The 25,482-nt window shown below is 39.5% G+C and overlaps 1 protein-coding gene across 5 annotated transcripts; it reads left to right on the top strand.

Annotated features, from left to right (window-relative positions):
• The first annotated feature begins 1,051 nt into the window (after positions 1-1,051).
• On the top strand, positions 1,052-24,444 carry LOC122670827 (ABC transporter F family member 4-like). 5 transcript variants are annotated; one of them, XM_043867832.1, is made up of 11 exons: positions 1,052-1,650; positions 1,763-1,796; positions 13,885-13,964; positions 14,132-14,191; positions 15,439-15,549; positions 15,635-15,712; positions 15,795-15,884; positions 22,609-23,155; positions 23,597-23,694; positions 23,777-23,807; positions 24,259-24,444. In XM_043867832.1, the coding sequence occupies exons 1-11, from the start codon at positions 1,213-1,215 to the stop codon at positions 24,423-24,425; spliced, it is 1,734 nt and encodes a 577-aa protein (XP_043723767.1). In that variant the 5' UTR covers positions 1,052-1,212; the 3' UTR covers positions 24,426-24,444. The 5 variants fall into 5 exon arrangements, with proteins under 5 accessions (XP_043723767.1, XP_043723768.1, XP_043723765.1 ...); XM_043867833.1 differs by having other exon boundaries at positions 15,635-15,715; positions 15,804-15,884; XM_043867830.1 differs by having other exon boundaries at positions 15,427-15,549; positions 23,600-23,694.
• Positions 24,445-25,482: the final 1,038 nt, after the last annotated feature.

Below are 25,482 nucleotides of genomic sequence, written 5' to 3'. Positions count from 1 at the left end.
TCTTTTGCTTATAACAAAGCATGATGGAAGACCCAAGTATTTTCCATGTTGGGTAATGATTTTCAAACCTAGAGCCACTGCCACATTGTGTCGGAAAGAGGGGTTCATTCGTGGGTTGAAGAGAACAAGAACGAGTTAAAGAGAACACTTGATGATTTGTCCATGTGGAGTTTCTGACCCGAGGCTTGGCAGTAATAGAGATCAATTGCATGAGTGTGGTACTTTCAGTGATCCAAGTCCTAGAGAACAACATGCAGTCGGCGGCGAAAAAATATGAAATTCCTGAGGGCATTGCCTGCTGATGCTAAAACCTGAGATGATGTTGGATGATTTTCCTTGGAAGAGATAACTCGAGAATGCTTGTTAACATATGATGAAGAGGTAGGAGATGAGGGGGCAGCCTTGACTCAGCCCGCAGTGGGGATAACCTGTCCAACAGTCTTGCCATTAATTTGGGTTTTCTTTCATTGGATTTGATTTGTATATTTGACACCACCTTAAAGACCACTAGTAGCTTTTCACCCAAAAAAACAGACCACTATTAGCCGGCAGTGCATATCCATTATTTTCAGTTTGTCATTCCCCCCTTAAAATGCGTAAAAACACGTGCACATCTATGATCTATTCATCCCAAGAAAAACAAACGTCTTCGTTCTTTAAGCTGCAAGCACTGCTTAGTTAGCAGTCAAGTCTTTCACGAAAAGCATGAGCAGCGAAGGCCTGGGCAGAGACGACCGAATCAGATAGAGTCAAACCCACTCCCCAGAGGCCCAGACTACCAGAGCGGCAAGAGCCCGCTATAAATTTCACCTCAAATTTCAAACAGACCCTTTCAGCGCGCCCTTTCCTCATAACTTTACCTTATTAAATGCATTCCAATTTTGGAATTTTATCTCTCTCTCTCTCACAGTCATCCGCTTCAGACAATTACATCAGCACACCCTGTTCTTCTCGCTCCGACACTCTCTGATCGGAACGTTCGCTGAACCCGCTCTTCAGTTTTCCACTCTTAAAAGTCTTAAACATAGTAGTGAAGGGGTGCGCACGGTAACTCCAACGGCTCTCTCTACAGCTCAGCTTTTTCCAGGGCGAGATTCCGTATGAATCACACAGATCAGTTGCAGATATTGCCAGTAGATCTACTAGGGTTCTTCCGACTCCGAAGTTAGGGTTTTTGTTATCTTTTAAACGGTATTTTGTTTATTTGATTCAATGGCTTCTGAAACCCTAGAAGATAAGAAGCCCGACGAAGACGTGCCCGCCGAAGAGAAAGCAGTTGCTGAAGAAAGAGATGAAGAGAAAGGAACTTCTGAGACGGCGGAGAAGGATGTTTCCGAGGAGGAGAAAGTGAAAGAAGTAGAAGAGGAACAAGAGACTGTGGAGGAAGAGAAGAAGACTGATGAGGATGTAGAACCAAGCGAGAAGGCCAAAACAAGTCGAAAGCGCAGCTCGAAGAAAGGTGGTGGTGGTGGGGAGTTGAAGAAATCGGGGGAAGAATCAGCTCAGAAGCAGCCAAAAAAGAGGAATTTGATATCTAAGGAACCGGTCACACCTGTGGACAGACCTGCTCGAGAGAGGAAATCCGTTGAACGGTACTCGGCATTGTCTTCTGAAAAGGTTCCTGCAACTAAGGGGCTGTCAATTGAGAAGGTGTGGCGGTACTCACATAATGTTTACTTGAATCCGTTTCAATTCTCTTTGCCTTTCGGTTCACAATTTAGTTTTATGCTGAAACGGTATCGTATTTCGTATGTGGTGTCAGGGTCGTGGTACTCAGCTTAAAGATATTCCCAACGGTACATTTTTCTTTTTATCTTCTTCTTTCGTTTCCTTAGTTTAATCCCCGCTTATTTCATTCATCAATGTGTTTTCTCAACTCGAAGTCAGGTAATACAAATTTTGGTTAAACTGTAATTGTTAATTGGGACCCAGATGAAGAATGCTGCTACTATGTGTGATTAGTACTTATATATGATTTGCTGGAGGAAATTTCTCTTAGGTTTTATGTCTTCTCCCCTTGTTTTGCACAACCTATTGTACGTCTGAATTCTCTTTACAGGTATAAGGTGATGAAAAAAATGTACGAGTGGTGTTTCTAAAATGAATCCCCATCTCCCCAACACCTTTTTCCTGTGCGCTTCGTAAACTCTACTTTCTTTATGATGAACTTTAAAGGTGTGTTGGTTGCATGTCTTTTTGTTTTAATTATTCAATTTGTGGAACTAAAGCTCTGTTTTTTTTTTTCTTTTTAAAAATATTGTTGGATATAATCCTAGATATTTTTATCCCATAATATTTATTACACTCTTTTTAAGTATTGAAATTTAAAGGATTTCCTTGGTCTCCATGGAAGTCTTTTGGAAACCATTTTTGCTGCCACAACACAGTAACTTGGCCTTGCTCAATTTTACCTAAACAGCTATCTTCAAAATTCCTCCCCCTTCTTGTGAGCATTGAGTTATGGAATCCTCTTTACTGAATAAAAAAAAAGAGCAATGTGGAAAATATTTGTATTGATCTAAGAACATTGGTTTAACAAAGTTTTGAAGAAGGGGCTACATATCTGGACTGATTTTATATATATATATATATTTCCTTTTCTGGAACATGTTTATTAATAAATATACATTTTCACCGTTAATCCAATATGTTACCAAAAGACATGAAAAACTGTTATAGCTAATACCAACAAAATCACGAAAAGAAACAAGAACAAAGCAAAAGAACACAGAGATATAACGTGGTTCACACATCAGTATGCTGTGCTACATCCACGGGCGAAGACGAAGATGATTCACTATGCAAATTGGAGAAAAGATTACAATGGAACTCTCAAGAACACCCAAATCGATGCTGCTGCTCTCTCTTAGAAACCCTAGAACGAAAACCCCAAATCTTACTCTCATTTTTACAATAAAGCGGGTAAGGAACATAAATACTCCTCCATCGGATCCGGGTCGATCCATCGGGTCGGGTCGGGTCGAACCGTACCGCAGGGGCAAAGCCCCCGCACCCCCAACAAGATCAGTGATGGGCTCTGGGCTTGGGCCTATCAGCCCTTTGCTACTATCACAGATCTCAAAAAAAGTTCCATTCAGGTCACCACAAAAAATGTCGGAGCAGGTCATTCTTCGAAATGGGTCCAAGAATTTGAGACATACATAACAAATCTCCACCTTGGCTTGAATTCTCCTCTAACAAGCAAACACATAGCTGAAATCTTCATCCTCTCCAATAGCCCTTCCAAAAGGGCTCAACTAAAATGTGGCAAACTCCAATCAAGTTCAAGCAATGCTCGAACTTGATAGCACATAAAGGCTTTGTCAACATATCAGCTGGATTGTCTTCAGTACCAATCTTCAACACTTGAATATTGCCTTGAGCAACTATCTCTCTTACAAAATGATACCGAACATCAATGTGTTTCGTCCTCTCATGATACATCTGATCTCTAGTCAAGTGAATAGCACTTTGGCTATCATAGTGGACAACAGTCACATCATGAATCATGCTGAGCTCTCCCAACAAACCTCTAAGCCAAATAGCTTCGTTAACTGCCTCAGTCACTGCCATATACTCTGCTTCAGTAGTAGATAATGCAACTGTAGCCTGTAAAGTAGCTTTCCAACTAATTGCACATCCTCCAAGAGTAAATACATAACCTGTGAGTGATCTCCTCTTGTCAAGATCACCTGCATAATCTGAATCAACATAACCAGATAAGCTGTCACTATTCCTTCCAAACTCCAAGCAAACACCAGAGGTCCCCTTCAAATGTCTAAGTATCCATTTCACTGCTTCCCAGTGAGTTTTACCTGGACATGACAGGTACCTACTCACCACACTGACTGCCTGTGAAATGTCAGGACGTGTACAACACATAGCATACATAATGGAACCAACTGCACTAGAGTATGAAACATGTGACATGTACTTCACCTCTTCATCTGTCTGAGGTGATAGAGCAACTGAAAGTCTAAAATGAGATGCAATAGGAGTACTTATAGGTTTGGCATCTTTCATGCCAAAACACTCCAATACCTTCTGAATGTATTTCTGTTGAGATAGCCACAGATTCCCTGCTCTTCTATCCCGCTTAATTTCCATACCAAGAATCTTTCTTGCTGCCCCCAAATCCTTTATCTCAAATTCAAAATTTAACAGTTGCTTCAACCTATTAATCTCATTCATATCTTTGGCTGCAACCAACATATCATCAACATATAATAGCAAATATATGAATGAGCCATCAAAGAGTTCTCTGAAATATACACAACAGTCATGTTGGCACCTATTGTAACCAAAACTTGCCATAACAGAATCAAACCTCGTATACCACTGTCTGGGAGACTACTTCAAACCATAAAGAGACTTCTTCAATAAGCATACATGGTCCTCCTTACCCTCAGTAACAAAACCCTCAGGTTGATACATATAAATCTGTTCTTCCAATTCACCATGCAAGAATGCTGTTTTCACATCGAGTTGCTCCAACTCCAAATCATGCATGGCAACTAAAGCAAACAAGACACGAATAGAGCTATGCTTAACAACAGGTGAGAAAACATCATTAAAATCAACACCATATACCTGACTGTAGCCCTTTGCAACCAATCTTACTTTGTACTTAGCACCTTCAACACTTGAGGTAGATTCCTTCCTTTTGAAAACCCATTTGCAGCCAACAATTTTCTTCCCTCTTGGCGGCTTGACAAGCTCCCAATTCTGATTTTTATGAAGAGATTCAATCTCCTCATTCATGGCAATCGACCACTTTGTGGAATCAACTGAAGAAATAGCTTCTGAATATGTTGCAGGCTCACTATTTTCAATTGTATCTGCAACAGACAATGCATAAGCAACAATTTCAGCATGCCCATATTTTTGTGGTGGTCTAACATTCCTTTTTGGTCTATGCTTGGCAATGCTATACCGTTCTTCTTCTTGATCCCCTTGAGCTTCATCTTCTTCAGTGAAAGTAGGTAGCTGAACTGAAGAAGATTTTGATTTGTTTGAAGATGTTCCATCAATTTCAAACTCCACCTTCTCCCCAGAAATTTTCTGGCTTTCATCACACTGAATGTGAGTTTCTTTCCTAGGATGCAACATAGTAGACTCATCAAAAGTAACATCTCTGCTAACAAGAAATTTAGGAGACTTTGGATTAGGGCACCACAACCTGAATCCCTTCACTCCAGATCCATACCCAAGAAAAATACATTTCTTGGCCCTAGGTTCCAACTTCCCATCATTCACATGTACATAAGCAGGACATCCAAAAAACTTAAAATTTGAGTAGTCTACAGGCTTACCTGACCAGACCTCCTCTGGAGTCTTGCACTCAATAGCTGTACAAGGAGACCTATTCACCAACTACGTTGCTGTGTTTACTACTTCTGCCCAAAACTCCTTGCCCAATCCTGCATTTGACAACATACACCTTGCCTTTTCTAACAAGGTTTTGTTCATACGTTTTGCAACTCCATTTGCTGGGGTGTCTTCACAACTGTGTGGTGTCTTGCAATCCCTTCATTCTTGCAGAACTCATTGAAATCACCTTCATAGAATTCTAGGCCATTGTCGGTTCTCAACCTCTTAATTTGCTTCCCGGTCTGTTTCTCAAGCAAAATTTTCCACTGCTTAAAAGTAACAAATACTTCAATTTTGTGCTTCAAGAAATAGACCCAGACCTTCCTAGAAAAATCATCAATGAAAGTGAGCAAATATCTAGCACCGTTCCCCTTGGAGGGTCCCCAAAGATCTGAATGAATGTAGTCCAAAGTTCCCTTGGTCCTGTGAATAGCTGTATTGAAGCTGACCCTCTTCTGCTTCCCAAACACACAATGTTCACAGAACTCCATTTTACCTGTACTCTGACCACATAATAGACCTCTTTTACTCAATGATGCCATCCCTCTTTCACTCATATGACCTAATCTCATGTGCCATAAATTTGTAGTATCAGACTCAGACATAGATGATGAAGCTGCTGCAACTGAACCAGTGATGGTAGTACCCTGCAACACATACAGACTACCAATCTTCACTCCTTTCATCAACAAGAGAGCACCCTTACTGATCCTCATGACTCCACCTTCAGCTGTATATTTGCACTCATTTGAATCAAGAGTGCCTAAACTGATGAGGTTCTTCTTCAAGTCAGGAACATGCCTAACATTAGACAAGGTTCTGATAATGCCATCATGCATCTTAATTCTGACTGTCCCCTTTCCAACTGTTTTACAAGAAGCATTGTTGCCCATCAACACAACTCCACCTTGAACTGATTCATATGTGGAGAACCATTCACAGTTAAGACACATATGGTAGGAACACCCAGAATCAAGAATCCATTCATCATGTGATCTGATTTTATCATCAGTCACCAAAAGCATTTCAGAATCATTCTCATCTGCAGCAATACTAGCCTCTTCATAGCTTTCTTTCTTCTGTTGGTTTTGGGCACCACCACTTGCCTTTTGCTTATTTAAAAGCTTGTAGCATTCAGATTTAATGTGCCCCTTCTTCTTGCAGTAATTGCAAGACATTCTTATGCCTAGATTTTGATCTAGCCTTCTTGTCACTGTCTGAACCTCTTTCAGAAGTTCTCCCCCTAACCACCAAACCAACACCCTTTGATTTACTTGATGTCAACTCATCATCAATTTCCTGCTTGCTTAGCAGATTCGTTTTGACATCCTCAACAGAGATGGTCTCTCTACCATAAATCATGGTGTCCCTAAAACTCTTATATGATGGAGGCAGGGAACATAACAATAATAGAGCTAAATCTTCATCATCAATTTTTACATCTACTGCTTTCAAATCAGTAACAATAGAATTGAAATCAGAAATATGGGATTTAAGTGAACTACCTTCACCCATACGAAGGGTATACAAACGTTGCTTTAATCTCAGCCTATTGGTGAGGGATTTGGTGAGATACAGGTTCTCCAACTTCGACCACAACTCGGCAGCTTTCTTCTCTGAGAGAACTTCTTGCAAAACGTCATTTGAAAGACATAACTGGATAGCCGAAAGGGCTTTGATATCCATCTTGTTCCACTCCTCCTCAGACATAGTTGCAGGTTTCTTCGCCTTCCCAAGTAGGGCTTCCCTCAAGTCTTGCTGTGCAAGAATAGCCATCATCCGAACTTGCCATAAGCTGAAGCTAATGCTCCCATCGAACTTGTCTATCAAATTTCGTTGATGTAGGAGCCATGGATGCAGTGATCGAAGCAACCAAGAGCTCTGATACCAGTTTGTTATAGCTAACACCAACAAAATCACGAAAAGAAACAAGAACAAAGCAAAAGAACACAGAGATATAACGTGGTTCACACACCAGTATGGTGTGCTACATCCACGGGCGAAGACGAAGATGATTCACTATGCAAATTGGAGAAAAGATTACAATGGAACTCTCAAGAACACCTAAATCGGTGCTGCTGCTCTCTCTCAGAAACCGTAGAACGAAAACCCTAAATCTTACTCTCATTTTTACAATAAAGCGGGTAAGGAACATAAATACTCCTCCATCGGATCCGGGTCGATCCATCAGGTTGGGTTGAACCGTTCACCCCCGCACCCCCAACGAGATCAGTGAAGGGCTTTGCTACCATCACAGATCTCAGAAAAAGTTCCATTTGGGTCGCAACCAAAAATGTCGGAGCGGGTCATTCTTCGAAATGGATCCAAGAATTCGAGACATACATAACAAAAACTAAAAATAAGAAAGCCGAAAAATAGGTATTATGTAGTGTAAAGTCCTTTAACTATGTCAGTCAGAGCGATGAGATCCTGGTTCAGTCCTGACAACAGAATCAGAATCCTTACTAGATAAGATCGTAGGGAAGTGAGATCAGTAAATAAAAACAAGGGTGGTATCGATTGAGAGAATAGGGGAAAAAAGATGTGATAGATGGTAGAATCTCTCATTCACACCTCATGGTTTCTCACTTCACATAGGATTCTCTCCTAAACTGTTTCTCTTAGCTATTGGCAAAAACCAGAACCAAGATTTCATTCAAATTCTGTTGTTCCATTAACTTATAGGCAGCTCTTTATTTAGAATGGCTAGGGGGAGGGGTTCTAGACTCTTATGAGGACTTCCTCCTAGACTTTTTTCACCAATTAATGAACTTTATTGATGCAGTATCACTTGGCTGGTTGGACCAGCATGATAGGATTTCGAGACCCAAACCCAAACAGAACCGGTTTAATGGTTTTTGGTCCAATAAGGGTTGGAATTAGTTTATTTATTTAGGAGTTTATTTACTTTAGTCTTTTATTTAGAGTTGAGTACGTAGGAGTTAGAGTTAGAGTTTCATAGTCTAACTAGGAGTCATGTTATTTTCCCTTTATATACTTGCATGTAACCCAACAATGGGCATAGTGAATTGAATAGAAGTTTGAGTTTTACTCTTTGAGAATGTTTGATTGTGCGATGTCTTTTCCCTTTCCCTGCAACTATTTCCTTCTCTGAACAAACCCTAGGAGCTAAGGTATCCCGCAATAGGACAGGACCACAGGTTGTAACACCCTAATATGGACTTAGGACAAGGGCTGGAATTTGCACAACTTTACATTCAGCATGAGAAATAAATAATAGAATTTACCACCAACAATATATCACCATAAATCAAATGAATAATCACCACAAGCTTTAGGAAACAAATCTAGCAAATAATATGATTAGATCCAAAAAGCTAGATAAGAAGATTCAAGGCATTGCATTCAACTAATCCTTAAGCATGCATAACAGTCCACGGATTGATAAACCACCAATTAGAAGCACTAGGAATAATAATCAATATCTAGACAATGCAACCAATTAAAAATAGGTACTGTTTTGGAGCTGAAAAGGGAGGGAAGACCATGCAAGCATAAATATATAATTCTGTTTTAAGGTTAGGAAGCAGGGACATGTTGTAAGGGATTGAACTAGGGTTGGGATTCTCAAAATAAAAATCAGAGAATGGGCTGGGAAGGCTAACGATAGGTCTGGGATGGGAGACAGGGGTTTCGATTGAGATTTAAGTTGGGGACAAGGGCTTCATCAGCAGGGGAATGGAGGGAGTAATGTTTAATGGGGCTGGGGGTGCTTCGGTTACAAGGACAGGGGGGGGGGGGGGAAACAGGATTTTGGCAGCAGCAGGGGGGAAAAAAGGATTCACGACAGCAACAGGGGGGGGGAAAGGAGTTACGACAGCAGGGGAAAAAAAACAAGAAGAGAAAGGAGAGCCGTGGGGGAGGGAAGAGAAAGAAAGAGAGAGAGAGAATTACCTTGAGAGAGAGATAGAATCGTAGAAGGGGAGGGGGGACTGCTCTTGCCGCAAGTCTTTCTTCAATATTCATTCATTCATTAATCTCAATACGTTGGTCGTTGGTTACACATCTATTTATAGAACCCAAAAATAAAGACTCCTAATTACTTACTAAAACCAGGCTAACTAAAATAGAAACCCAATAAAACTAAAATTGGAAATTTCCCTACGTGTCTCATAACTACCTTAAAATATAAGATTACATAGTACTTTCCCAAATAAACTAAACTTCCTAAAATCCTACTAGATCCAAACACTCAAACTAGACCCGGTTCAATTGGGTTTGGGTCGGCCCGGTCCAAGATTGTCCTGCATCATTCTCCTACCGGCCCCTCCACCAATTTGGTATTAGAGACGAAGGATCCATCTCCTTCATTGTCAATCTCTCTCATCTCTTTCTCCTTCTTCCCAAACTTCCTTTACCACTACTGTTCTACGGTAACAGTAACCCCATCTCTTCTCCTTCTTTTTCTATTTTTTCCCATTGCTGTTCTACTGTTACAGCAGTCCCCATCTTCCCGCCGCAACCTCACTTTGTTCCCACACCAGAAAAAAAAAAGCTGCATATCACCCTCCACGGTCCCACCTCCCATCCCTCTCCTTCAGCCCCACTGAAACCCCTACCCCACCTTTTTCCTTCCCCTTCTATCTCGCTGTTATAGCGAAAAAAAAACCCACTACCTCAAGCCCCCTTCCCTTCTGCCATGACATACCCCCCTTCGCTTCCATAGAAACCCTTGCCCTCATGTTCCGCCAGAAACCAGAAAAAAGGAAGCAAGAAGAGAAGAATAGAACCAGAAACAGAAGAACAACATAAATTTGAGAAGAGAAGAAGAAAACAGGTAGCAAGAGACAGAATCTTAAAAAAAAAGAGACGGAAGAAGAATTTCAGAGGAAGAAGAATAAGTCGGACATACCTGGTCCATTCTCGCCTTGCAGTGCTCCTCGTCGGTCTTCAAGTCCTAGTCAAACTCCTCCAGCCGTTGTAGGAGTTGATCTCTTCCAGCGTCCTTCTCCAAGTTGGAATTCTTCCAGCGCCATTCTCACCTCTAGAGGTCGAATACGACTCAGACTACCAATTAGAAAGAAATTTTTTTAAAACACCATTTTTTTCATAACACCCCTCACTCATTAAGTTGTACTTATATCTCTTACATTTTTTTATTTTCCAGAATTACCCTTCTATATACTCTTTTCCTATTCCTATCTTGTTCCAAGTTTACCCTTTTCCATTCGTTATATTTTATTTTTTGGACTTCCATTAATTACAACTCTGCCATCACTGTATAAATTTCTACTTATTTACTGTTTTGCCATTACCCCTGTGAGTGTTTCTTCTTTAGCATAACCATGGTAGCCAACAGTGAACTTCCCCAATAGTTCAATTCTTATAAGGCTGAACCGATGCAAAATTTGATACTCTCACTGCTCTGTCAATTCCATTAAGACAATGATGGAATCTATGCAACTTATATTGATCAACTCCACTTACTTGGAAGACCCATCTTTGTTGAAGACTCCATTTATTCTCTTTCTTCTCCAGTAGCTCCATCTAGACCATTGAACCAACCCATCAACCGGTCTAGATAAAAGCCACCAAACCCAACAATCTCCACCTTGGCTTTTATCGTAGCCACCTTGAAGACTTGTTGAAAAAACATATTTAACCACGTCTTCACCCTGCACATCGCTAGTGCTAGTCCCTCGAATGGTTGAACACCCATCATTTTGGTCTCATGCTTCACCCAACACATCTCTAGTGCTAGTCCCTCGAATGGAGAACCCTCATTGTTTTTGGCCCATTCTTCATCCTACACATCTCTAGTGCTAGTACCTTGAATGGAGAACCTTCACCATTTTAGCCTCATTCTTCACTTGACACATCTCTAGTGTTAGTACCTTGAATGACCGAACCTTCATTAGACATGCCCCTGTAGTCCCTCGACCACCGTCTTCATTTCAAGGAGGCATCATTTTTCCTCGAACCATGTTGGAGGAGTGCCTAACGCACCTTTCCTATCCTATAACATACAACGTTCCCTTGGTGATCCAAGGAAACACCCTCCATTTTTTTTCTTCAAGAAATCTCCTCCACTACTCTCAACAACACCGTGCTTTCTCACCATCAACCCAATCCATCAACTCTATGGGATGTGAGAAACGCACAAAAACGGTACGTGCAAGATCAACCAAAAACACAAAAAAGAAACAAGCACATACACAAAGAAGAGAGAAGAGATTTACATGGTTCAGCAAAACCGCCTACATCCACGGATTGTGATCCAATTTTCACTATGAATCAAGAGAAGAGAAAATAGTACAACCTTTGCGATTTGACACCCGAACCCAAGCACCCATGTACACCCTTCTCTCATCTCTCATTTACTCTACATACCAACCTTGGCTTCTTGTTTAGTCCTTGTACACATGTTGCTCCCACATTGTACCCCTTGGACTCTCACTTGGATCAACACTTGAATCAACACTAGCCTCACTTTGGAAGACACCTCTCTCTTTTATAAGGCTCATCACAACTTAGTGGATTTCTCTCTCCTTAGAGAAAACCCACTCTCTCTCCTCTTCTACCTTGTTGAGCAAGACAATGATTTTCTCTCTCCTCAATGCTTGTTCAACAAGATTTGACTTTCTCTCTCCTCAGAGGAAGCCCACTCACTCTCTCTCCTCAATTCTTAATGTCTTCAACCAACAACCCACTTCTACTCTCTTGGAAGTTCCAACATTGTTGAAGACAAACTTTGTGATGAAGAGCGACCAGGCCATTAGACACTTAAGGGTATAACCTTTAATTAATAAGTCTGGAGAATTTTACAAATGACCATCGCATACGTTTTTGGGAGGTCTTGTAAGAAGGTTAAAGGACAGATTTAAAATGAATCTCAGGGATTTGTCGCCGCTGGATGGTGCAATATTTGTTTGTAAAAGAAAATAAAAATAAGGAAGAGGGGAAGAGAAGAGATAGCATGTGCCACAGTGGTGTCATGACTGTAGGTTTTCTGGTAATCACACTCAGGCATCGAAAGAATTAATTGATTCTTTATGCAACACCAAAATGGGGTATATAAGACCTTGTGATTCCTAACTAACTATGATTGTGCAGATAGAAATTCAGTAAAAAGCTGAAATGTTGGAAGTACCATGGCCATAATTTTCCCAAATCAGCTGCGATTGAAAGCATTTTGGTTTTGTTGGATATGTAATTGAAAAACCTTTAATATGAGATGAAATCCATGCAAATGAATCAGTTTTTGGGTCATTGTAAAATTTCTGTCTGTTTCGTTGCCCAAATATCGAAGCTTAGTAAAAGGTTGTTCTCACATGTTGGGGAAAGTAAGCTTAAGGATGGGAGTGGAAAAAAATTGTTTTCTGATTGTTGTTCGTTAGGCAACAGGAAGTAATGAAGTTATGGTATGTGAATAATCTGTCCAATTTACGCGTATCTTGCAACTACTCATCATTGTCAGTTAGGGAAACGTGCTGTTACAACGAATGTAGTGCACTTTAACTTTGCTTTGGTTTTTTTCCCCCCATTACTCTCGACACAACCAAATGGAACCTAAAGAGAAGTGCTGGATATAGTTTTGAAATTCAATTGGATCTTAGAAATGGGATAAAGACCAACTAGGATATAATAATTGGCAAACCGAAACTTAATATTATACTGAAATTTATCAGCCTCAAATCTTTTTTTTTTTTTTTTGGTAAAAATTTATCAGCCTCAAATCCGATGCTACATAAAACCAATAGACCCAAAATGCAAAAAATGCAGCTGTTACACCAAACTGGATTACAAAATCTGAAACCATTTGACCAACTAAACCACTGCCAGAGTGCCAGGTACATTTTCCCCCCCTTCTATTTGATGCTATGGAGGTGTCATTGTTGGGAGAGGCTCCTATTTGTCCATACAGCAAGAAATTGATTCCTATCTATGGTTATTGCTCTGTGTATTCTAACTCCTTAGGCTATTTATAGCCAGTGAGTCACCGTTGCCATTAGTTATTCAATGCTTTTACATTATATATAAAAATGGAGAGCAGCAAATTTGTCTTGGATACATATCAATTTAACTTGTAAAATGAAAGTTGTGTCATTATTTCATTCTTAGTGATTTGTTCTCTCTGTGCTTTGTTTCAAAGTTACCAGTTAGTGATGATGTTGTATTATGTTTAAAAGTAAATGAACTAAGTTACCAGTGAGATTATATTTTATTATGTTGAACAGTGGAACCATGGCATTGTAGCTCTTGGTAGTTGAGCACAATAAAGCAACTAGTTCAATATATTTTCTTTTTCGTAATTATGTGCTTTTTTTTTGGCCTATTAATTTTTTCACTTTAATAGCTTAAGCAATTTTTCTACTGCTCTTCAGTTAGACACCAGGAACCCTTATACTGATTGTATTCACTTTGACACCAGGGACAGTTATCTCCTTAAATGTATAGGCACTATCTGTTAGTCTTATTGGATTTTATCTTATCTTTCTTGTTACAGAAATGTGACCTGTTTGTGAGTCTCTCTGATATTGTGAACTGTTTCAGTGGCTTTCAAGTTGTCAAAGAGAAAACCTGATGAAAACCTGCAGTTGCTTCACACAATTCTTTTTGGAAAGAAAGCCAAGGTGAAGTTTCCTTTTGCTGGATTTCTATACCGATTGACCAAATCTGTTTTCAAATTTAGTTTGTCTTTATTGTACCTGTGTAGTTTATTTTCTTCATATTCAACGGAGTTAGTTTTTCAGTGCCCCTGTAATATTTAAAAGGTTGTGAAAACATGCATGCCTTGCAGGTGCACATTTTGAAGAGAAATATAGGCCAGTTTTCTGGCTATGTGTGGCTTCAGAATGAGGTATTTTCTTTAATCTTAGGTTCTCTTTGGTTTGATTTCAATTTTGCATTCAGGGGTTGATCTCAAATTTTTTGTCTGTTTGGTATGGTTTTTACACCCTGTTTATTGGAAATAGAAACCGAAATTCCGATTTTGAGATTTCTATTTCGTTGCTCTTTCTCTCTCTCTCTGCCCCTGCTCCACTGCTTCTCCTTCTTCCCTGAATGACACCTCACCTTTTGACCATTCTCGCAGGAGTTCTGTTTCCACCTTGCAAACCTGCCCCCACCCCTGCTTGCAAACCCCCTCCCTGCCTTGCCCTCTCCCACACCCCCACCCTGCCCCCTTCAAATCCACCCCACCCCTGTTTGCCAACCCCCTCCTTGCTCTGCCCTCTTCCCCCACCCTGCACCCTGCAAATCCGTCCCACCCCTGCTTGCAAACCCCACATCAAAGGAAGGATTCATAATCTGTAAACACTAAACAGAGAAGAGAAAAGGACAAGCACCACCCTTCTAGAGTGTCACTTCTCTATCTCATTGGACCTGCACAATTTCTTGGTCTATAATCAGATGAAAAACCAAAGCAAATCACTCCTTTTTTTTCGTGAGTTTCTTTTCCTTGTCAATCGTTACTGCAATGTGTAACCTGAGACCGGTACTTGAGCCACGACAGAATCCGTAGATTTCGTTGAACTTTGAGAGGCCCCAAAGAGGACTGTAAAGTTTGGATATAGAAAGCTTGAGTTCCTTCACCGTCTTCCCTGACATGTTGGTCAACACTGTCGAGTATCTGTTGTAGGTTCTTCCCTTTGAGGTCCATGAGGTTGTTGCCTTTTGCTTGATTGTTAATGGAACAGTTGGATTTGGTTTGGTAACAACAACCTTAGCCGGAGAAAGCCTGTGGATCATAGAACACATCCATGATTATCAAGGTTTCTCTCTCTCTCACACACACACTCACTCATTCCCACAGATGGGAAATAAATCGAAATCGTAATGCAGTAACCAAACAATTTTGATTTCTTGACCACAACCTATTCGGTGACTTATTTTTAGAACCAATCAAAATCCAACCAAAAAGAGCCTTCTTGTCAAAATCTTTTGCAATCACAGATATACTCATCAACGGATTTTTGGTAAGAAAGAAAGTGTTATGTAAATGAAATTGTAAATGAAATTTTGATGTATTTTCATGTTGAAACTGTTGAAGTGAGTGAGGGTCATAATTTTTTCTGCTTTATTGATTGACCATAATCTCCTCTGCAGGAAAAACAACGGACAAAAGTGAAAGAAAAGATTGACAAATTTATCAAAGAAAAATTGTTGGACTTCTGTGATGTGCTTGATATTCCAGTTTCCAAGGCCACTACAAGAAAGGTTGGTAACAATTTCTGATGTTCTCTATTGCCTTGCTGTTTATTATGCAAAACATTTATTTTATCTGGTTGAGCTATACTTTCAGGAAGAGCTGTCAGCAAAGTTATTGGAATTTTTGGAATCTCCACATGCTACTACCGAAGTCTTGCTTGCAGACAAGGAAGAGGTTTTACATTTGGCCTATGTTTTAATATTAGGTATAAGTTATACTTTTGATAATCTTATTTTTTTTACTTTCTTGCTATCTGTCACAGAAAGGTAAAAAACGAAAGAGGAAGGCGACTGCTGGTACAAGAGTAACATCTGGCAAAGCATCTGGACATGGATCAAACAAGGTTCCCTCTCCACCTTCACCCACCCCACCCCCCCCCCCCCCTTTCCAAAAAAAAAAAAGAGAAAAAAAAAGAAAAGAAAAGAGAAGTATCTTATTGTGGCTGCGGTGCTTGACTTCTTCTCTGTTATGTGTTAATGGAAACTAATATCCTTAAAAATTAATACTCTACCTGTAAGCTGTGGGATTCCAAGTACAACAGGACAAATTTAGGAAATAGGACACATGACAATATCAGAATAAGAAACCAGCAATCAAGAGAAGAAGAAGAGACTGAGGAAAGAAGAGAAGGGAGGCTGCTAGAGAGTCTAACAACCGATTTTTCTAATTATATTTATAGAAAACAGAGGTCAAAGATAGCTCTCCTATTCAGACTAGGAAAGAGCAAAAGAGAAAAGAAAGTAAACTAATAACTAAACCCAAAATCTTAGAACAACTAGGAAAGAAGAAATAAAGGAGAAAAACATAATCCACGATAGAGGGGCTCCCCCTATCATGCTATACATGATTACACCCATGGTTTAACAGGACAGATGAATATGGCAGAAAATAAGGATAGAAATTGTAAAAAATACTGAAATCACTTGGATTTGTTGACATCTGTTACTACTTTCTATTGATAAGAAGTGCCATATTGATAAGCTTTGTGTTGCAGAGATGAGGATGTTAAGATGGATGTGTGGAAAAACAAGGAAGGACAAAGTATAGAATGAACAGATTAGATTGGACTTGGGGGTAGCCCCGATCAATGACAAACTACGAGAGAGTCGTTTAAGGTGGTATGATCATATTCAACAGAGGCCGACGGATGCCCCAGTAAAGAGGAGTGATATGATTCCGATTGAAGGAGCTAAAAGAGCTAGGGGTAGACCTAAAATGACCATAGGAGAAGTGGTGAGGAAGGACATGCATAGGCTAGGGCTTGTCCCAAGTATGACCTCGGACAGAGCCTATTGGAGGGCAAGGATCCATGTTGCTAGCCCCATTTAGCTGAGATTCTCTTGATGGGCTGTGCTATGTCTATTTCCTCTTATTATCTTTCTTCTTTCATTGTTCATTTTTCTATTTATTTCCCATCTTTCATTTGTTTGTCCTTGTTTTTATTTTATATATATATATATATATAGTTAAAACTCTGTTTTCCCTACTTTGTTTTGCTTGGATCCATGTAGCCGACCCCATTAAGTTGGGATAAGGCTGAGTTTGTTGTTGCTGTTACTACTTTCTATTGCAACGTTTAAACTCACCTGAACTTGTTGAAATCTGTTCTATCGGTGTGTTGCCACTCATTCATCTCAACATTTTGATCTCAACTACATTCACTCTATTTCTATGTCTATTTATTTTCCAAATTTAGCTATAAAACATATAGATGTGAAAAATACATCGATGTTAAAAAAATTTAGAGTAGTCACATTTCTTTGCCTCAAGCATTTTTTGCTTGGAAATGACAATAATGCGGTCCTGTTGACTTGAACCGAGAATGGGAGAATGGCTTGAATGATCTATAAGATCAGTCAAGCTCTCTATTTATAGTAGTAAAAGAGATAACAAGGGAAAACACTATTCACGTGAACAGTGTCACATCCCTAATTACATTTCTACCCTTGCTCATAAATACATAAATAAAGAATAAATAAAACACCCAAAAGACCAGACTGGATTACATATTCCAACACTCCCCCGCAAGCTGGATTATACAAATAAGAGAAGAAAGAAAAACCAGCTTGAACTAAAAAGAAAAAAATAACTCCATAATAATGCTAATACTTCCCCTCAAGTTGGTGCATACAAGGTACTAATGCTCACCTTAACAAAATGGAAAGAAACTAAGTTGCAGTAGAATCCAGCTTGACAGAGATGAATGTAGCTCCCAAATAAACCTTCAAGAACTTTAAATATAGATCTTCAAAAAACTGGGCAGACTTGATCAACAAAAAAAGGTAGCTTTCACCAATCTTCTATAGCTATCCAGTGATGAATCTCTGACTGATAATCTTGAAGACAAGCAACTAGGGCAGCAAGCAGCGGAAACAAATGAATCAGGTAGCGGAAAAGATCAACCCAACTGTAGAACCTCATATAGGCAGGCAATAACCAAACATCTTCAATACTCTTCATCTCCCCCTTACAGCAAATTCAACCCAATAAAGAAGGATTCCCAATAGCAATGGTTGAAACACTGATCTTCTATGTTTTGCACCAAGTATTCCTGCACGTTCTGCTTCTACAATGTCTGTAGGTGTGCTGTACATAATCTCTCCCTCACGTGTAGTAGTACACGTGGACATAACAGAGATAATGTAAGAGATAAGGCAAAAATATAATATTCCAGAATTTTCCAAAAGGTGCTAAGGGAATGGAAAAGGAAGAAATGGCAATTTAAAGAATACCATTATCGTCCAAAGTCGTTATGGGTATATGCCAAAGGTATGTTAGGGGAGATGGTGAAGTGAAAAGAAAAGTTGTGGGATAATGAATTATGGAGAAAAATAATGCAACATAGAAATTGTCCACCATCTTCAAACGACCAAACAAACTCGGATGGAAACTCTTGCAGGGGACAAACACCGAACTCCAATATTCACATCTGATAAGTATACAGATCTAATTTGAAGTAAGGAAAGGCTCCAATCTTCAAGGCTTGATCAATCTTCAAACAAGGAAGAATAAGTGTGCAAAACTCCAATTTATAAACTCCCTCATGCTAAATAGAGCGGACGAAGATATCTGGACAGAATTGATGTAATAAACTTCAACAAAAAACTTGGATAAGATCTGAATTAGTAACACTGCTAGGAACAAGCTCCAAAGTAAGCCGGATATGAAGCAGTAGAAGAGCTTCGCACAACTGAATAGGTTCGTAGTTGCAACCAATAACCATGGAACAATGCTGTTGTAATCCCAAATAAGCTGATCTCCAAGGTAGTAAATTCGAGTCTTCAACAATGAAAGAAATTCGAACTCCAATAGTAGGATATTCAGACTCAATAATAGGGCAGCAGTAGTCCTCATAAAGGCAGCAGTAACATGTCAACCAGTCATGCTTACAGAAGCCAATCAATAGAGCAAGGTATGTAGTAAAGCTTGATAGAACCAGCAAGTATAAATTAATTAACCCAACAGATCCATAGGTAGTTGAAGCAGCAAGCCACATAAGAACACGTAAAAGAATAGGTTGATAAATGATGAAATCGAGCCATAAGTGTGAACCTGAATTTTTTTTCAAAATAAATCCATGAATGATGCTGAAATTTGGGTCGAGTACTCCTCTGATGGTTGCAAAACTCTCCTCAAAAAATCAGCAAGAGAGGACTGCCTTAACCCTTAGATCGATTATAGTCAGGGTTTTGTAAAAAACCTGAAAGTTGAGATCGATTGTAGGGAAAGGGGGCTTCATAAAAGAGATGATGATTTGTCAAAGATTGTTGATGGTGTGTAATAGATGCTGTCCAGAGCTGCTTGAATGGATCTCCAATACGAATAGCCAACATCTTTTTGTGATTGAGACTTGATCTTCAAGAGGGAGAAACACAAAAAAAATGCAGAAAAATAGGGCAACAACTATCACACGAAATAGAACTTCTTCAAGCCATGAATAGTTGAAGTAGGTTGCGTCTCTTGATGGTAGAAACACCTCCAAAAAACTCTAGCAGCAGCAAATAATCCTAACCCAAAAAATTGATTTGTGTCATGATTTTGTAAAACCTTGAAAATAAGGATCGATTGGGGTTAGGGGTCTTCAAACACTTGGAAAGAGGCCAATATTGAGGTCGAGTGGTCCTTGTAGATGAAGTAATCAGCCCTCCAAAAATCAGCAAAAGCTAAAACCTGTAACCCTAATTTCGATTGGAGTTAGGGTTTTAGCAGGTAACTAAATTAGCAGGTTAAGAAAGTTTTGCTGTAGAAACAAATCCAGCTATTAGAAAGGGTCCAAACTTAGGTCGAGTATGGCTTGTAGTAGTAGGGAATCACCCCCAAAAAATTAGCTGCATCTGAAAAGGGAAACCCTAAAATCGATTGGAGTCAGGGTTTTGAAAAACCCTGACAAGTTGAGATCGATTAGGGTAGGGGCTGAAAAGGTTAATGAAAGATGGAGAAATAGAAAAAAGGAAAGGAGGTCAATGGAATAGGGTAGGAAGGTGCTGGAAAAGAGAGCAAAGGGAGCTCCAATGGTGGAAGGTCAACCTTCAATAGTGATAGGAAGTTGATCTCTAAAAAATTCTGGAAAGCTCCAATGCACAAAGATGGTTCCAGCAGAATTTTAATGGAAAAAAAAGATTGATTGGAGGAGGGCAGCAACTAAATCATTGGTTAAGGTTTTTTACCTCATTAGTGCTGCCCCCTTACAAGGATGAGAAGAAGAAAACCAGAAGGAGGAGAAGCCGAGAAAGAGAGAAGAAGGAAGAAGTCTATTGGAGAGGAGTAGGGTTTTTTCCTCTTTTTCTAACCTAGACCAGACTAGCTCTGATGCCATGTTGACTTGAACCAAGAATGGGAGAATGGCTTGAATGATCTATAAGATCAGTCAAGCTCTCTATTTATAGTAGTAAAAGAAATAACAAGGGAAAATACTATTCACGACACTGTTCACGTGAGCAGTGTCACGTCCCTAATTACATTTCTACCTTTGCTCATAAATACATAAATAAAGAATAAATAAAACACCCAAAAGACCATAATACCCCCACGGTATTCTGGATTACATATTCCAACAGGTCCTATTGCTATTTTAGTTATGGAATTATTGACCTTGCTTAATTTTTATGCTCATGATCTTTTCCAAGGCCATATCAACTGCAGCTGACTGAAGCTCCGTTTATGCGAGAATCTTAATGGCCTGTTTCTGTGACATGAGATTATAGTTAGTAAGGCTCTATATGGCAACATTTCTGTGTTTTTTAAGTGTTTTTGGTTCGGCATAGTCTTATGTGTTTGTGTTTTTTGAGCGTTTCTGGGTCCTGAAATGCTATATGGTAACATTGAAAAAAAAGCGTTTTTGTAACCAAGAGAAAACAGAATCTGTATGGGTCACACTTGATAGAATCGTTTCTGTTGTCTACCCCCTTCTTTTTCTTCTTCCTACCACTCCACCCTTCCCTACCCCCTTCTTCTTCCTGCAATCCCATCCTCTGCTACAACACCACTCCCCTGCGCTACTCCCCTGAAATGGCATTTTCCGGCCTCCATGACAGGTTCAATTGATTCCCCACATCTAGGACACCCCTGCAATCCCTCCCGCCCCACCCCTTCCCTCCCTCCCCAAGCGTACAGATTCCAATTCAGAGTTCCGACCCGTCCAAAACATGACTCCACCTCCCTTTGTCCCTAGTCTTAGATCGGAACTAGATCCTCTTCTTGAACCCAACGCACCCCCTCCTCATTCTCGTGTCCATCTAATATGGGTTGTTCTGAGATATGAAGTGGGAGGAGAGAAGGACGGCGAAGATGACGACAAAGTAGTTAATGTCGGAGCATTGCTCGGGAGTGAAGATCTTCCACCCGTTCACGGATGCGTAGGCTCAGATCGGAACTAGATCCTCTTCTTGAACCCAACGCTTTCCAACAAGTCTAAGATTGCTTAAATCTGATTTATATTGAAGGAGTTATGTACCGGTCAAACTTAATTCGGTCTGCGCGAATGCTGTCAAACTCGTTCTGAATGAAAATATATTTTTGGACATCAAAACAAATGAATATTTTACCGCAATTTTGGTTTCTAGCAATGTTTTACCATATTAAGATTTATGGAATTTTTAGATTTGAGAAAAACCCCAGCATTAGAAAGTTGAAAATTGCACCTACCGCCGAAAATCCAGTTTTTGTTCTTGAATTGGGGGTTGACTTTTTTTTCCTTTTGGAATTTGATTTTTTAACTATTTTTATTGGATTCATATAGGGGGGTAATTGCTTATTTATGAATAATATCTTAAGTAAATGATATTATGCATAGATGAGTGTCTATCTTGTTTGTCTTGGTTCCTGGCATAGATAGGTGTCTGTATACCAAGATTTCCCAACAAGATCTCGAGATCTGGCACTCATATAAAGGACCTACATGGGCATTTTCCTAGGTCAAACCGAGATCTCGGCGAGATATTGACATTTTGAGAGTCGTAGGCAGTCTCGTCTCAGGATTTCGAAAAACCGAGAAACTCGGCGAGATCTCGTGAGTTCTCGAACTATGCTGTATTCTCTCCACTTGCCCAGTCTATTCATAATCTCAATGAAAATAAATAAAATAAGGAGATTCTACATTTTCAACTCTGCTCTAATTGTACTTCCAGTATAAAAGACTAACCTAATTATGATTGATCCGAGATTCAACTGAGCAACCAAGAAGTCCAGATTTATTGAAGATCTTCAATGTGGGGTGCTTAGTACAAAAACTATCTTGTGCTCACTCTAAATAATAAAACTGGGATCTTATATAAATGATATAATTTAGAGTTATTGAAAAATAAAAAAATATGATAAAGATGCTTTTGCGTCATTCTCTCTCTAAAAGCTGCATTTGCTCTTGCATCATTATCTCTCAACTTTAGAAATATGCTTTTCTTTAGAGATATGGTACTTATTTGTAAAATTGTTTTCCACATACAACATTACTTCATTGTGTATATTTATACTGTAGTTTTTCAGGTGGTTCTCTCTCGTGCTTGCTTGCTCACCTGCATTTCCTTCTGATGATATTGTTTTTCCCTTTACCTTTTGCTTTTCTACAATAGAAACGGAAACAAAGCCCTGAAACTACAAATAAAGAAAAGCATATCTCTAAAGTTGAGGAAGAAGTTGAGGATGAAGATGAATCTGGTTCTGCTGGCACTAGAGATGATCCTGATGAAGGTGATGACAGTGATAGGGTTCAGAAGGAAGAGAGTAGTGATGAGGGTGAGAGTGAATCAGAGAATGCCGAAGACAAAACAAATGAGCATATGGAAAGCGTAAAAGGCTCTATTAAGAACATCAAGGGCTCTGAGGCCAAGGCCAAGACCAAGACCAAAGCTACTCATGTCAAAATGAGAACACCAACAAAATCTGTAAAATCCTCTGCAAAATCTGTAAAAGGCTCTTCAACACCTTCTTTCAAAAAAGGTGCTGCTACTGATGATAGAGTTTCTGCTTCACCTACTAAATCCAAGGCATCAGCAATTAAAAAAGGGTCAGAGGATGACAAGAGAAGTGCAAAGCATAAGGGTACACCAGTGAAAGACAAATCAACAAGCAAAAAACAGCCACGCAAGTCTGGGGCAAAGGTTTCTGTGAAGGATCAAGGTATGTTATCATTTACCTTATACCCCCTCTGCCCCGGAGATTTTCTAAGGAAGATCTAAATGTGGACTTGATTGTACATATTGTTTATTCTCAGTTAACCGGGCACTGTTTTTATCCTTTGATATAGGTTGTGGGTTGTGCAGTGTGCACTTCTAATAAGTTTCAGCCGTTGGGTATTATAGTCTTTTAAGTTTGCAGATGTTTCACTTGCATAGATATCAAACGTTCATATTTCTCGTGGTGTTCAGAATTTTGCTTTTTGTAGCTTTTCTTGATTCAAATCAGCCTCAGCTGGGAAACAGCATTCAACCAATCACCTTGGATTTTCTCAATTCCATTCTGTTACAAGCTCTTATCTTTTAAGTTTAGTTTCTTTAAAGAACCACACAGTTGCTACCTGCTCTGTACCTGTCTTTGGTAATTATATGTTTTTGCCATTAGGAGCTGGTAAGGCTAGCAAGAAGGCGAAGGCTGAGCCAAGCAGAGGAGCAATGCATGCTGTAGTCAATGATATAATGAAAGAAGTGGATTTCAATACAGTGAGTAATATCCGATTCAGTATTATGTCTTCTGCTATTAATGGTTCTGTTGTTCATTAAATCCCTGTATCTCTTTTTGCAGGCAACCTTGTCAGATATTATCAGGCAACTAGGTATGATCCCCTTATTTTGCATATATCTGTTTTATGACGAAATTAATGTGCCCTAATTGATATTAAGGTTTTAATTGGTCTCTATCCTAGCTGCACCACTTGCAAACATGTAATTTTGTGCAGTTAATGTAAACTGAGTTGGGGTCAACATTTGTTTATGCATTGGGATTCGATCGGCCGTGGTTGATACTGAAACCTGATCAATACTGTATCGGTGATACCCGGACAGGGGAGGGCAAAATGGTCTGATCTGGCCTGATACAGCCGATACATTCCGGTAACACCGATACTGATACTGTACGCTAAAACCATGAGGGTCAGAGCCCATATGTATCATAAACTTGTGCGCCTGATTCATTTAATAGCTATTGTTTGTGCTCTTGAGTGGTTTGGTGTTTTTGTTTACCTCCCGTTGGTACTTACATAGGTCATAATCCACTTGTTTGGTTAGGAACCCACTTTGGTATGGATCTAATGCACAGAAAGGCAGAAGTGAAGGGTATAATTGAAGAAGTTATAAACAACATGACTGATGAGGAGGATGGTGAGGATGATGAGAATACTGAACAAGCTGAGGGTGAAGCTGATGATAAGGCAGACGAAGAAAATGACGACTAGCTCATTCAAATTAGGGGGAACCCTGGTGAGCATGTACTAATCTCATGGGGTAGTTTCTGAGCTTTCTAACTGGACCTTTATGGTTCATTTGAGGTACTTAGGTGATTGGTCTGCAGCCCTGCACAGGGGTTCTGGAGAAGGGGGGGGGGTTTAACATTAGTTTTCATAAGTCATAAAGATTTAGCCATTTCATCTGGATGTAGCTTATTCGGCTTGTGTACAATAGACCTGTATTTATGTTCTTCCAATACATTATCTTTAGCCTTATCTTGTCTCTCTTAGAAAATTTATCTTTAGCCTTATCTTGTCTCTTTTAGAAAATTGTTCTCCACTTGAAGTTTGCGTACTCAATACTTGGGTTGGCTGAAATGCATGGAATGATGGGACTGGGTTACCAGGGCGACTTTAATGGTGCCTTGACTTATTTCTATGAGGAGATAATGGAGGATTAATGTAGGGATATCTTTGGTCATACCGTCATGGGAAAGGTCCTCCCTTGGATTAATTACATCACTTTTTTTTTGGGTAACTGGATTACATAACAAAGTTTAGGTTCTTTCTCCTACACTTTGCATGGTCTAAATAAATGGAATCAGGATCTGGATAGGACATTGCCGATTTCGATCCGGTTCAGATCAAATCGACTTGGATCAAAACCTGGAATTGGTGTTGTGATTCTCTTTTAAGTTTTTTGTTTTTTTTTCCTCTACCAAGGATTAGACGAGCTGGATTGGCCGGAATTGCAATCAGCTTCTGCTGATCTGTTCCCCATGCTTGAAACCCCGACACTGTTAGGATTTTTATCTTGAATTTTCTATAGTTGAATAAAAAACTTTTACCTAAATTCTCCTGTGGGTTAAGACTTAAACTTTCTAAATTTATAGATGATAATATGCTCAGATGCCCAACAAAATTTGAATGTTAGCAGATCTGCAATGTGTCACATATTTGGGTATAAGGCCTCTCTACCATAGTTAGTAAGTTCGGGAATGCAATAACATGGGAACAGATATGTACGTCAGTCAAATGGACTGTATGGCAATAAGATTTTTCAAAA

Source organism: Telopea speciosissima, chromosome 8, assembly GCF_018873765.1.
Source record: "Telopea speciosissima isolate NSW1024214 ecotype Mountain lineage chromosome 8, Tspe_v1, whole genome shotgun sequence".
NCBI classification, from domain to species: Eukaryota; Viridiplantae; Streptophyta; class Magnoliopsida; order Proteales; family Proteaceae; genus Telopea; species Telopea speciosissima.
This window is presented reverse-complemented; position numbering and strand designations above follow the sequence as displayed.

What these genes read in the sequence shown, in the direction of transcription:
- LOC122670827 (XM_043867829.1), top strand. Translation starts at nt 1,213, where the DNA reads ATGGCTTCTGAAACCCTAGAAGATAAGAAGCCCGACGAAGACGTGCCC. An exon ending in CCAAGGCCACTACAAGAAAG is followed by an intron (nt 15,550 to 15,634) that starts GTTGGTAACAAT and finishes CTATACTTTCAG; the next exon opens with GAAGAGCTGTCAGCAAAGTT. An exon ending in CTGGACATGGATCAAACAAG is followed by an intron (nt 15,885 to 22,608) that starts GTTCCCTCTCCA and finishes TTTCTACAATAG; the next exon opens with AAACGGAAACAAAGCCCTGA.